Source organism: Semicossyphus pulcher, unplaced genomic scaffold, assembly GCF_022749685.1.
Source record: "Semicossyphus pulcher isolate SPU_LCO1_2020_fin unplaced genomic scaffold, fSemPul1.0.p SCAF_5, whole genome shotgun sequence".
NCBI classification, from domain to species: Eukaryota; Metazoa; Chordata; class Actinopteri; order Labriformes; family Labridae; genus Semicossyphus; species Semicossyphus pulcher.
Window position 1 is genome coordinate 16,829,054 of NW_027211726.1, and position 14,891 is coordinate 16,843,944.

Here is a 14,891-nt window from a genome sequence, read left to right on the forward strand (position 1 = left end):
CTTAAATGTAGTTTCTGGGAGGCAGAGCACACATACAGTTGGACACAATGACGGAAGCTCGGAGGCCTCTGATTGGCCAATCCCCCTGCGCTGGGCACAGAAGGGGGGCTCTGATTGGTTGATCACCGTCCTGGCATCCTTCCTGAGGCTGGCGGTGGCAGCCCTGCAGGCTTCACGGACCGACAGTCTGTATGCTGAGGGAGCCATGTTGATGCCTGGTTTTGTGTCAACCGCTTCGTTTCGGATGGTTATAGGACTGCGTCTCAAGGACTGGGAGTCTTAGCGGTGATTCCTGCACCGCGATGAGAAGAGGAGAGCTGTTTGGGATGGTACAGGGAGCGTCAGAGGAGTGCTACACTTAGGTCACCGGACATCACACAGTTGATTCAAAGCAAGTGAAGTTGATGCTAGTTAGCCGTGTAGCTAGGTAGCAACAGCTGTGCGGACGTTGCGTGGGATGCGGCGTGTGGACTAAAACAAAACCCTCTCCTCAGCTTGTTGCGTTTTTTGGTCTAACGTTAGCTAGACTGCTTCAAGAGTCTGCGCCTGGGGTTACAGTGGGGCTGATGGATTCATGCTAGCTTGCTTAAGTTGCCTTTGTAGCGCTAGTTAGCTGTTAGCTAACGTTAGCATGCTGACAATCAGCTCGCGTCTTCAGTCACGACTAACGTTTGATAGCTGAGTGGACGCTAACGTATCGTTACTTTCAGACAGTTGTGGAGCACCTTGCTGTGTGATAAAAGAGCCCACTAAACCTCGAGTGGAGATATGGCGACACATCCAGTCTCTGTGGAAAGCTATCAGTTCGCCTGCCCAGCTTGCCAGGGAGCGGCTAACGGGCTAGCAGCATAACTTTCCTCTCACGGTGTCACTCACGAGCTGCAGAGCCCACTTCCTCGCTAGCCGACTTCTCGTACCTGAAGCAAGCTGGCGGCCCTCCGAGTAGAAGCCGAGGACAAGGAGCTGGGGCCGATGGCCTGGGTGCTGAAGATGGACGACGCCACCATAGAGTCGGGGCTGGTGCACGACTTCGATGCCAGCCTGTCCGGCATCGGGCAGGAGCTGGGGGCTGGAGCATACAGCATGAGGTTAGAAACGGAGTCATCATAGCAACCCCAGCTTCCTAACACAGTACGGGGTCGTTAGAGAGAACAACACACTCTGTCTGGAGCAGTTAACATTACATCCCCCCTGCCTGTGGCTGTTATTCCTTTTGTACGGTGTGTGATGGCCTCTCTTTGTTTTGGGATTTGGAGTAGGGCAGTCATCGCAGGGTGCCACGATCAGGGACACAGATTAATTTCTCTAAAGCCACACTAAATCAAAGAAAGGACATATGTTATACAGTGGGGTGAAATGACATTAATTCACTTCAAAAGAGACCCAAACATTGTGTACTTTTCACAACAACATAAGGAAAGGCCCTGCTTTGGCCCCACAGACTGGCAGGGTTATCAGTACAGATATATGGCTTTGTTTCTCAACACCAGGACTGAGTTGAAACAAAGGCCTGTACATTACATCCTGGATGATGGGTCTGTTTTTAATTATGTTCAGAAGAAAAGGGTTTGTTCAGCTAGAGGTATAAGCGCTTTTCCTCTCATGCAGCTTAAAGAACACGTAAACATCCCCTTTTCTAATGTAAGGGTGTCATTTTATTCTATTATTTTCAAATCTAAGTAAACGTAAACAAACCTCAGAACCTAACTGAGCATTTGATATGAGTTCCTGATACTTGTCACTTTAAAACTACCACCACCCTTGCCAAACGACCACCTTTAGTTGTCATTGAATATCAGGGGTTTAAATTTACATTTTTAAACTTGTTTAAACTCCCCAAACCAAGGGCAATAACAGCTAACAGCACACATATTTCATTCAAACTGATATTGCACAAATTGAAGGAAAAACATGCTGCTCTATCACTCTCATTAATGTTAAAGCAGCTATAAGGCACTTTTGGGCTATTATGGTGACCTCTGTGGATAAAGCGGGAAAACGTATCTCTCAGCTGATCCTGTCCGATACATGCGGGCGTTGTATTCTCAAAATAAAAACATGTCCTGCTTCCTTATAACTGTCTGGCATACAACTCACTTTGACATTTTGCCAGCGAAGATGTAAACACAGGTTCTTTTGATCTCTGTGCTGTGAATCACCTTGTTGGAATCTGACCCGGTGACAGGCATTTCAAATAATAAAATAACAGTCTGTTTGTGCATCATTATTAAATTCTGTAAAACCAGTAAACCCCTCACTCTAGGTTGAAATTAAAAGAGTCAGGTTTTTCCAGCAGTGCCAGGTCTTGTGATTCAGGGAAACCCTGTTTAGTCACCTGTTGATAATGAGTCTAAGTTTCCTGTACCCCTCTGTTTTAAAGGGTTTAAGGAGGACCTTGTTGGATTTCAAGAGGCATTGTTGTAAACCACCTGTTCAATTAGTAACTCTTGGTATGTGTGCACTGCGTTATGCAACAGGTTATGGGAGGTGATGATATTTGTGTGGCAAAGGCGAGCAGCTCTCAGGACATGCATGTGTCTTATCAGCGGCCTTTTCGGCCATCTGCCTTCTAGCATGCGTTTATCTGTGTGTGACGCAGGTGTGTGTGTGTGTCACAAAGTTTGTCAATGCACAAGTTAAAGGTGCATTTGAGTAAATTAGTTGTAAAAAAGAGTGTGTGTGTTATGTCACTGGCTAAAGGTGGAGTAGTGGTGTCTATCTGTGGTGTTGGGGTGGGTTGCAGGGCAGGCTTGGAGTCAGCAGCTGGTAGGAACAGAATGTCTCAGTGTGTGTCAGTGGAACCCGCTCCTCAGATTTCAGGAAGTAGATGTAGTTGTCCTGGGTAGAGAGGGGCTGTGGCACCCAGGTTGGCACGGTCTGGAGCTGGGCACCCGCTCTGCTCTGCAGAGAAAACACACCTGCATGAAGCGATTGGATTAAATGTGGCAGGCTGCAGGAACGTCCTGAAATCGTCAAACACATTTTATGGAAGTTTAGATTTTGTTCAGAGCAGTGTCATGACTTGCCAAAAAGTTTTCCGGTTAATGAGATGCATTTCTTTGCATGGATGGGACTACTTTCTGCACAGGCACTGACACACACACACACATACACACCGTGCACCCGTTGACACTCCCACAGCATTTGTCAGGGTGAGCTGAGGACGTGCCTGTCTAGAGTGGCTGCCAAGTGTGAGAGATGTTTGTGTGTGTGTGTGTGTGTGTGTGTGTGTGTGTGTGTGTGTCAGCGCTCAGGCTATCTCTGGGTGTTTTTGTTCATTTATCCCTCTGCGGTCTCATGCATACATAATAAGAGAGCCATTTGATCGATGGAGAGCCCTCGTCACTGATACTAAAATAAGCCGATCCATTTAATAATTCCACGCTGTGAGGAGGGAAGTATTGTCTCACCAAAGCTGGAACCTGCAACAGTTTAAATGGACCGAACCTGAATCTGATGTGTTTTACAGAACATTGCTAAGTAGGGAAAACAAGAACACTTGTAAGGAACAAATCAAGGGTTTCTCTCTGCCTTCAGGTGGTTGTCCCCATGCGGACGGATCCCAAATGGCTTTGGAGATTCAATAAAAGCATATAATAGGCAGATAATGATTCAGTTTAAAACACTGAGAGGCAACACTTAAGCTGTTCTTGGAAAAAACTTGTTAAGCACGCGTGTCTGATGCATCACATCCATGCTGACGTCCTGTTTCTGCTCCTCTCCTCTTCCTTCTCTCCCTTGCAGCGATGTGCTGGCTCTGCCCATCTTTAAGCAGGAGGACTCCAGCCTCCCTCCTGAACACGAGACCAAAAACCCCCCATTCCAGTATGTGCTGTGCGCCGCCACCTCGCCTGCCGTCAAGCTGCACGACGAGACGCTCACATACCTAAACCAAGGTGAGACGGCAGGTTAAATATGATGAAATGCACTGACGCTGCTCATAAAGACTTTGATGGAGTTTGTACATAAACAGCTCATGTTTGTGATGTGCGGGTAAACGCCCATCGTTTAACATAAATAAATAACGATCCCATTAATTCACTGCACATTAGTATAACGACTGTAAGAAGACACCGATGTGATTGGCCCCTTTCTCTGACCTCACTGCTTTAATGTCGAGCACCGCCAGGGGGATTCTGCTACATTGCAATAAAGGTTTTCTTTATTAAACTGCACGTAAAGGGATCAACACACATGGAAGAGTATAATCGCCTCTTTTTCACCAGAAAAATCAACATATGTGAACGTGTGAGGCCTATAACCATTTGGCCATCCATGTTATACGGTCAGGATGTGGTTAGCATGTTTAACTGTAATATATACCGACTGATTGTTTAGTCAAGGTCTGATTTATACACGTGTTAGAGAGGACAATCATTATAGGATGCCAGTATTTTCTGTATAGTTGAATGGTTTGAACCTGATTAACAATAAACCTGATGGGATGTGCTCACTGGAAGACCTTCATTGCCATTTCCCCTGATGTCACGCTCTGCATGGGAAGCTCATATGCTGTTATCAAAGAATAATTTCACCGCTGTGTTCAAAGTTGTAAATCCTTTTAACGTAAGGAATCTAGAAATCTGTTTTATTTTACTGCTTTCTGATTTATCTGCAATTTGAAAGACTGAGCGCTGAAAATGAGGAGAGAAATATGGCCATATTTAAAGGTACACAACGTATTTGATAACCTACCGTTAGATAATAGCTTAAGTTAGCATTTAGCCACTTCCTAGCTAACTGAATTTTAACACTCGCTGTTGTGTAATTGCAGTTAAAGCTCCTGTGAACAGTTTTTCACTGGTTATGAAACAGACTGAAATTAATTCTGATTACTCTTTATGAGCTACAAAAGCAAACCAAACCATGAGCGACAAGATTGATTATTTCTATATAGTTATTTTAAATGCCTGAAGCTGCTGGCGGGGGGGTAGGTGCACTGCACACTGCCTTTGTTTACATTTTCCAGGGCAAAAGTTTAAAGTGAGTGATACTGAAAGAAAGCGAGATGAGGATTTTTGTTAAAAACCGCCACTGAAGCATGTACAGGACAAAATCAGCAAAGAGATGAGAGGTGCGGCTTTGTCCACAGGGGGCGCCAAAATCAACACTAACTGAAAAGTTCATCACAGGAGCTTTAATTTGTTGTCACCTTGAAATATGGCCCCATTTCCCCTTCACATTTTCTCTGTCCATTGCTGATGAATCGGGAAGTGGTGAAATACGATAAATACAATTCGGCAACTTGCAACCTTTTATCACAACAGAATGACATTATGACATTGTGGGGCGTCCAATCCTGACGTGAGTGTCTGTCTCGCATTAAAGTACAAAAAAATGCTGGAGTACCAAGCCTGTGTGGACTTCAAATAAATAACTGCAATAGTGAAACATTAGTCAGAAAAATACACAACCTCATAATGCACCACTAGACACTGCACATTAACCACAATCTGTGACATTAACTTCATGTCACAGTGAAAGACGGGTCTGATAAAGTCTCGGCCACATTCTGTGTCAGAATGTACAGTGTAAGTTTGAGGCTTTTTAGAGAGTTCTATAAATACGCTCACCAATGTTCATGTGAAAATGAAACTATTACAGCCACCCTCATGTTTTCAACATGGAGCAGAAACGATAAACTTTTGCTGCATCAAAAAACTCATCAGAGGTGTGGGAGGATCAGATTATGAAGCAGACGGAGAGAAGAGAGACGAGATAAGAGGGCAGCATGAATGCAGATCTTGCGTTGATGCTCTGAATCATCTGTCTGTGAACCTGTCTCACAAGTCCAAGATCACCATTTTTGATAGACAACCAGAGAGTTTGAAGCATTTTTCTCAGACTGTCAACTTTTTTCTCAGAAGAGGGTTAACGAAAGTTAATTTTCAGTTTCACCATAATTACGCCAAAGGAGCCAGTTTGAGGACAGGGACATGTTGCATTCACTGCACTGTCTTGTTTGTTTTTAGTAGCTCTCAGTCATGATTCTTTCTTTCTTTAATGTTGTGATTTCTGTCTCTCTCTCTCTCTCGCTCTCAGGCCAGTCTTACGAGGTGCGTATGTTGGATAACAGAAAGCCAGAGGAGCTCCCAGAGCTCAACAACAAGATGGTGAAGGTGAGAAGATCCTCACAGCTGGAGGGGGAAACTTTGACGTCTTACCTCAAGTACACTTAATACCTGACGCGGTTTGTTTGTGTGTGCAGAGCATAGTCCGAGTGGTGTTTCATGACCGCCGGCTGCAGTACACGGAGCACCAGCAGCTGGAGGGCTGGAAGTGGAATCGACCCGGCGACCGTCTCCTTGACATCGGTAATGATGCCTGGTTTACGATAACGCTGCCTTCACGTGTTGTGACACTAATTGGGAAAATAGTTTATGCGGGAAAATACACATAAAGGCACCATCAAGTTTGAAATTATGCTGGGAAAATTGTGGTATGCAAATTGGGAACTGAATGTAGGGTACCTGCACGTGTGTGATCCTGAGCTGAAATACCTGTGTGTTTGTGACAGATATCCCCATGTCAGTGGGCATTGTGGAGCCTAAGACTCACCCCTCCCAGCTCAATGCGGCAGAGTTCCTGTGGGACATGAACAAAAGAACTTCTGTTTTTGTGCAGGTAACACACACATAAACACACACACGCACCCGCTCTGCTTCGTGCCATCTGTTGGGAGTGCCTCTGAATTTCCACATCAAACGCGCATTTCGATCACCCTCTCGTCTGCAGGTGCACTGCATCAGCACAGAGTTCACTCCCAGGAAGCACGGCGGGGAGAAGGGCGTCCCCTTCAGGATCCAGTTCGACACGTTCGCTCAGGGAGACGGTGGAGAGTACACGGAGCACCTCCACTCTGCCTCCTGCCAAATCAAAGTCTTCAAGGTACACACTCACTCTCTCACACAGGCCTCGAAGCGCTAAATCTCTCTTCCTCCTTTTATGGTCTCTTCTTCTTCTCTGCTTCCTGTTTAGCCAAAGGGGGCGGACCGTAAGCAAAAGACGGACAGGGAGAAGATGGAGAAACGCACAGCTCAAGAGAAGGAAAAGTACCAGCCTTCTTATGATACCACTATCCTGTCAGAGGTCAGTATGCAGCTGCTGTGGAATAACACCAACCAGGCTGAAGTACTCACAAACATCCAGTTTACATGATCAGAAATATTTGATTTATAATGATACAAGGCAGCTTTTAAAACACTTTTGCTGAGAACTTACAGACTAATGTTTATCTATTAACAAAATTATGACCAGTTTAGACGTTAGATGTCAGAGCTTCATCAACAAACCACCACAGAAAAGATTTTAGAACCAACTGTAGTGCATCAAAATATTGTTATGATAACACAAAATGACCGTCTCAAGCAAGTTTGAAGTCTCTTTGGCTGTGTTCGAAATCACATACTATATACTACATGCTGCACGCTGCGTTCGGGTTTAAATGGATTTAGCAGTATGCTACGCCAGGCGCCAGTTTCCTGTTTTAGAAAGCAGAAGTAAACAAAAGCCCGCTAAAACAAACCACCACTTCTTTAGCTATAGCGCCCCCCTCTGCTCGAATGCTGCTGTCCTCCATGTCAACTGCTGTTGCGACATTCCAGCGCTTTGCATACTGGAGATTTTTTCCGAATCGGTACGACATCCGAGTATTTTAAGTATACTGTAAATTTTGCTTTTGTTTGCAGACTACATTTTGGCTAAATCAGTACTTGCTCTATCTCAGATCCCATCAGCTATAGTATGACAATGATGTAGCCTCTGGGGGAAACTTTGAGCATGCTGGGCGTGTAGCTGGCGGTTAGCGATAAACGACTTCCTTTTCCGCGTGCTGCATTGTTTACAGAAAAAGAAACTGTTTTTCTTGTGATTCACTTTAATTAACGGGTCTTATCTTTGCCGACATTTCAACATCCTGATGCAGATTAGTAAAAAGTCAAAATGAAGCTTTGTCTGGTCTGTCCTCAAGAGGAGAAGAAAGCTACTTTTAAAATGCTCATTTGCTGAACGGAAGTCAGATCGATCATTTCTGATGCATTCGAGGAAGTCGGGAAATCTGAACGCTGAACGGCTTTCATGACACAGCGTCAGGGATTTTATCACAAGTTGAATTTTAGATCTAGAACAGATTGTTAGCTGTAAGCATGCAGATGTCTGTTTATAGAGATTAATAAGAAGCAAAATCATCGTCCTGATGGGAGCCGGGATGTCATTGCGCTGTATTAAGCTCCGCCTGCTTTTGCTCTCCACACGGACCGTTTTTCCTGCATACGCCGCAGCCTGCTGATACGTGATTGGTCAATATTACTCGACTACAAGCGTAGTTCAAACAGAAACCAGAACAGTTTCCTAAAATCCACATCCCTGCCTACAGACTCTACATTTCTGTGTCGAATCTATAAATAGAGATGAGCACTTACTGCTAGTATAGTATGTCATTTCTAACACAGCCTTTGTGTGTATTTTAATTCTGTAGGAAGTGAAATCAGTGGCTGGTTGCAGACTGAGCAGAGTCTGGTTTGCTTTGGAAAGTGGTTGGCAGTAATGCTAAGATGCTTACTAGTACTTTAAATTGTTTAGCTGCAAAGTGAAGCATCTATTTTTGTGAACTATTTATAAAGGACAGTTTAAACAACAGAGACGCACTGAAAAAGTTGTGTGAAATGGCACCTTTGCTTTTTTTACCCCTCACCAAAATGTTAGCAAAGGTGGTCGTTAGGTCAGGTACACACAGAAAAACAGTTTGTGAAATAAGAGCTTGAATGTCTTAAACGTCATCTTTGCATAATTATGTATTTGATGCACTTTAATGTCACACTTAAACTGCCTTCACGTTTTCCACTAGTGTGTTCCTGAGGGTTTTGGTTGTGTGTGTGTTTGTGCTGGTGGCTGGCTAACCTCTGGCGTGTGTCTGTATGCAGACGAGACTTGAACCCATCATAGAAGATGCGGGCGACCACGAGCTGAAAAAGTCCAGCAAGCGCACTCTTCCCGCTGACTGTGGCGACTCCTTGGCCAAGAGAGGCAGTGTAAGAACCTGCTCTAGTCTCCTTCACTCCTCCTCCCCCCTCAAACCCTTCCATCCGCAGACACCTGTTTGTAGCCTGAAACACTAGAGACCCTCAGCTGGTGGAAAGGAGGTGTTTTTAATGCATTTGTCTTTGGGTGGGGTGGAGATGGTGCAAAGCTAAATTCCCAAGCCCCATTAGAGTTTCCTCAAATGTAACTTTTTTTTCGTAAGAGTGAGAGAAGCATCATTATTGTATATCTATGTGTTTCTCTCCTCCTCAGTGCTCCCCCTGGCCAGACAACGCCTACGTCAGCCCCAACCAGGCAGCTACTCCCTCCTTCACCTCCGCCCCACTGTCCACCTACACAACCTCCTCAGTACCGGACAGGTAGCTGTGTGTCTCTGTGTGTGTATGATGCCTGTTAACTGAGGTTTGCGTCACCTCTCTCTCATTGTTGTCTCTTGTGTTGTAGTGACTCGTCCTCACCCAATCACCAGGCAGACCCTGGCAGCCATGGCAACTCGGAGGTAAGTCTCCACTCGTCTTCTTTAATGTATAAACAGGTAGACATGTTAAAGAACTGAACGTTTCCTCAGCAGACTCTTCGAAATGTCTCGTTAGGAAAGGCAAAGGAGTGATTAACGTTGGCTGAAATCCTGTCAACACAGTCATGATTACTGAAAGACCTGAATAGAGCAGAGCCACCTGTGCTTCACTGTTACAGGTCAAAATGTCTGTTGTAATGTAAGACCATGCTTCAGTCGCTCACGCTGCTGCAGTTTCTTTAATAACTTCCATATCGGATATCGGCCAACACGCTGATATCCACCGATATAATTAACCGATAAAATAATGGGCTGCTGCATACTTGATTAAATGCCCGACCTCGGTGCAATGTCCCTGCCGCGAAGAAGACCTGCGCGGCGCAGCATGATGACGTCACGTGTGTCTGCCTGCAGCATGAGAGAGCTAGAAGCCAAAATGTCCGTGGTGTGGAAGTTTTTCAAAGTGTCCGAAATAGATCGCAAAACTGCTGTTTGCAATGACTGCTCAGCTTCAGTGATGCGAGGAGGAGCCAAGGCAAAGTCTTTCAACACTACAAACTTGATCAACCATCTCAAGACCCGTCGCCCCGACCGTTGTAACAAATGTGATAAGAGTATCACCATTACACTGTACGCTAATTCCAATACAGAAGAGAGTTGATGATCTCTGCAATTAGGTGTGCGGGAAAAAAATATCGGTATCAGTAATAGGCTAAATGAGTTGTAAAATATCGGCAAAAAATCCAATATCGTGCATCCCTACATTACACTATTTTAAGGTAATAATACATTTGAATTGAAAGCAACTGAATGAGTGACAAAGCAGCACTTTAAACTACTTTAGTGAAAGAATGATAAACAATTGCATTTATTGTTTTAGACAAACAATTGAAAATAATGCATCATCACAGCATCACTACATGCAACTTCAAAACAAGTTTATATATAAACTTTTGGGGAGTGTTTGCACATAACATGAACATCACCATCATGGCATTTTTTAATATCAACAAATTGTATACCTAAAGATTAATTGATAAACTAACCTGTAGATTTAATGAAAAATAAAAAGTTGCATTTGTTTTTGCACATTTGTAGACCGAAAGAAAAGTAGAAAATAATTGGTAGCTTCGAGGCAAAATAAGTACTTTTATCCAAACACAAAAACTGTACAGTTTAATGTGATGAGTCAGTGTAAGTGGCTTTTATTAGTTAGTGAAAGTAAGTAAAGATCCAGATGTGGTAGTTTGTTGACTCCTCGTGTGTCTCTGTCCCCTGCAGCAGCTGAGCCCCACTGCCTCCATACAGGACGCACAGAAGTGGCTGCTGAAAAACCGCTTCAACTCCTACACACGACTCTTCTCTCACTTCTCAGGTACACACACACACACACAAACACACACTATAATGTGATGTAGTAATGGCTGCAGTAAGTGTGACTTCTCCTCTAACTTGTCGTGTAGGTTCTGATTTGTTGAAGCTAACCCGGGACGACCTGGTCCAGATTTGTGGGCCGGCAGATGGGATCAGACTCTTCAATGCACTTAAATCCAGGTGTGTTACATAGTGTGTGTGTGCTGGTGTAGTAATTTATGAAGATGCCGGTGTGTTTTATCAAATTAAACACTGTCTGTGCGTGCAGGTCAGTGCGCCCCAGGTTGACAGTGTACGTCTGTCAGGAGTCCCCTCGGGAGAGCCCCCTGCTGGAGAGACACGGCACCAATGAAAACGGAGAACACAGCATTTCCTCTAGTTTACACGGTAACAAACTCTGTTCTCAACAGCAACATGATGTTCATCCACCGGATAATGCAGTGTGTGATTGTTAACATGAGTGTGTTTGTGTGCAGTGTATCACGCTCTGTATCTAGAGGAGCTCACAGCTGCAGAGCTCATCCGCAAGATGGCGTGTGTGTGCAGCCTTCCACTGGGGACGATCAACCAGGTGTACAGACAGGGTCCTACAGGCATACACATCCTGCTCAGCGACCAGGTACGCACACATACACGCATATACACAGGCCCTATGACAAACTGTTCCTCTCCATCAGCTCTGTTAAGGTTCTCACCAGTAGAGGGCTCTTTGTTAAAAGGAATAAGTGTTAAACTGTTGGCTCAAAACTCTGCACAACAAGCAGGAAAAAACATCCCTGACGAAACTGTTCAACAACTTGTTTGCTTACAATTTTGTGTGTGTTTTGGTTGGCTCTTTTAAATGCATAACATCTGTAAATACGAAAGTAAAGCTGAACTGTTTCTGAACTCGGGCGAGAGTAAACGGCAGGATTCGAACGTGGATTCATTTCCTCTGTAGAAAGGCGAAAGTAGATGATGCGTCTCTTTTGTGTGCTGTTTGACCAGGAACAACGACTCTATTGTGTGCACTTGATGTGTCACTTATTTGCATGTAATTTACATTTTCATACACTTCTTGCACCGTGTAAGCACTTGTCTGTTTTATCTTTTGCAGATGGTTTACAACCTACCTGACGAGAGCTGTTTTTTGATCAGCACTGTCAAAGGTGAGCTCATTGTGCATCATTTGGCCTGAATGGCGGCTCAGTAGATCCCCATTTGACAGGGATTTAATGTTCTTCCTCTTTCTTCCTGCACTTCTCTCTCTCTCTCTCTCTCTCCAGATGAACTGGGCGAAGGACTCCATCTAATCCTGAAGTAGTGTGGAGGACAGATGGCATCACTAATACTCCACCCTCTGTTTTGGAGCAGAAGCCTCCCTCCGTCCCTCCCCGCCTGCCTCCGCTCTTTCCTCGTACTTCCTCCCGTTCTCTCTTAGACGCTCGCTCGATGGAAAGCAGAGAGACTGCGCTAAAAGCCATGTAAATGTTAGAATCTGACATGGGTGTGTCCACTGTTTCATATTGAAAACACTATTAACGGAGGAGTTCGGTTCAAAGAAGAGAGACCGGAGGAGGATGTGGAGTTAGAGGAAACATAATGACGTTCTATGTATTTTGTTTTATTATTTTATTTCTTGTCTTTTTATATGGTTTCTGCGGGAGAAGGGAAGGGGAGGCTCCAGGAGGGAGGGGAGAGTGGCGTTCTGGCCGGCAGGAGAAGGAAATAAAAGAAAGCAGAGTTTCCTTATTGCTCGTTGCCCTTCCTACACGACGCGCACAACCAGCACTAGGCCAGTATTTGATAACCTGTACTGCTGAACAGCATGCGATCTCAACATACTAACCTGCTTAACGGAGAAACCCAACTTACTCTGCTTGTTTAACATTCTCGACGAGGGTTGTCCTAATAAAACATGTATTGAACGGCTGTGCTCGATAACCCCTGAAGTATCCGGGATAAATTTGTGGATTTTGACACAAACATGATTTTTTTTTTTTTCATGGAATTAATAAGACGGACTGATTTCATTAACTCGTATAAAGTCCAGCCATATCTCTGTCTCCACTCTCTTAACGTACGTCCTGTTCGGCCTGCGCTTTTACCGTTTTTAGTTGATGCTTTATTTATGGATCAGCTGTTTCTATTGCTCTCATTGAATTTACTTGTTTCTGGTGCCATATTGGCTTTTTTTAACTCGATCTTTAGCTCACATTCACAAACACAGTGCACACTCACCTCGTCTTTGACTCCTCTGCTTTCTGTGCTGACTTTGAGACACTGGTTTTAGAGGATGTGGTTTACGCCTTCTGGGATTTTGGCCATAAATGTGCAAAAATAAGAGGAAAAATCCTCCGTAGAAGACTGATATGTGGAGCAGTAACGCCTATCCAAAAACCTACTATAATGTGGACCAAACGGGTTTCAGATTGACGGTGTTTTTTGAAGAAGAAAATGCACATCTTGGTCATCTTGAAGCATCCATATAACTGATCAGATGGCAAATAAAACCCTCATCTTTTGGTGATGCTTGAGCTCTGCATGTACATAAACCCTGATCCATTCCAGGATCTGCTCTGCAAGAAACAACACACACACATCAGGCTGGTAGACATGTATCACTGCAGTAGCCTGATTTTAATAGTCTTATACTGTAGACTGTAGAAAATCATGGCAGCTCCACATCCATCTTCAAATGTTTTAAATGTAGCTAAACACAGGAAGTGCAAAACTTGCGCTTTAAGCGCCCTTACTTTGAAAAGTTACAGGAAGTCTCACACAGGTCCTAGGAGTCGCGGTTGGTTTGGTTGACCCGCCCTTTGATTTTTGTGCACAATGTTGCAGCTGCATACAGTTTGCACGCCTCCAAGTGTCAGATGGTGCGTGTGTGTGTGTGCATGTGTTTCATTTTTTGTTCTTGCAAAGAAAACTTAATTATGTCGGTAGTCGTCATAACCTTTTTTCCTGTTGGTATGATGTAACTGTTTAGCTTGCAGTTTAGTAAAGAGCATGTGGAAGACAGGGGAGGGAGGGAGGGAGGGATCATTTGGTTCTTGGTGAGTGTGACCCCTCCTTTTTTTCCAGATGTTAGAGACCAAGTCTGCACTAAAATATCACAAAACTCCAGCTCGATGTGTAGTCAGTAGTCCTACAGCCACACCCTCTTCTTATCCGCCGTAAAGAAGGAGAACAAAATGAAAAAAAAGACTGGAGGCTAAAAAAAAACGTCTGTTTTTGTCTCCCCACACGCCAGAGCCAGGACTGTAGCTCTTGTGATGTTTACAAGGCAAAGTTAACTGTGTTCATAGACTCAAAGAATTAGTGAGTTATAGAGCGGATGTGATACCAAGTTTTGGTCCCCTGAAGGCCTGATCCAGTCGTCTGTGTATGTGTGTGTGTGTGTGTGTGTGTGTGTGAGAGAGAGAGAGAGAGAGAGACTGAGTGTGTGTGTGGGAGTGCGAGCAGGAGAGGTGACCACCGTTCATGTACAGCCTAATGTCGATGATGATGCTTCTCATGTGCACAGTATCGTATGCTGGAGATGTACACAACCACATGTGCTGGGAATAAATGATTTCATAACTTTCTCTGGTGTCCTGCTTCATCACTCCCTTGTTTCATAAGACACACATACATATATATATTAGATTACAATTGTCAAAACATTTTGTATATCTTTAGTTTTCTTAACTCAACCTGGTTGTGAGTAGAAATACAGTGTGTGCCCCTGTAATGATCACACCTTTAAAAATGCTATTTCGGAATATCATTAAATCCAATAATCATCTCTTGTGGCATTGCATGCAATCAAAGGTGGCCGTGTTAAACAGTGACCTTTTGTTTTAGGACAATGATCTGATTCTGCAGGGACTCATTCAGTTTGTTGAGGAGAATGAGAGCACAAAACACCTACGAAAGGTCTCACAAAGCAGATGTTTAGGACTCAGATTCCTGCATAATTTCCCTCTTGCGATTTTGT

At 44.2% G+C, this 14,891-nt stretch overlaps 1 protein-coding gene across 2 annotated transcripts; it reads left to right on the plus strand.

Annotated features, from left to right (window-relative positions):
- Positions 1-202: 202 nt before the first annotated feature.
- On the plus strand, positions 203-14,499 carry ubp1 (upstream binding protein 1). Of its 2 annotated transcripts, none has more exons than XM_069681542.1 (16): positions 203-1,088; positions 3,745-3,896; positions 6,043-6,119; positions 6,209-6,314; positions 6,518-6,624; positions 6,736-6,888; positions 6,979-7,089; positions 8,922-9,029; positions 9,292-9,398; positions 9,484-9,538; positions 10,838-10,931; positions 11,020-11,110; positions 11,199-11,317; positions 11,407-11,549; positions 12,027-12,078; positions 12,196-14,499. In XM_069681542.1, exons 1-16 carry the CDS (start codon positions 973-975, stop codon positions 12,231-12,233), a joined length of 1,629 nt encoding a protein of 542 aa, XP_069537643.1. In that variant the 5' UTR covers positions 203-972; the 3' UTR covers positions 12,234-14,499. The 2 variants fall into 2 exon arrangements, with proteins under 2 accessions (XP_069537643.1, XP_069537644.1); XM_069681543.1 differs by having other exon boundaries at positions 10,841-10,931.
- The last annotated feature ends 392 nt before the right edge of the window (positions 14,500-14,891 follow it).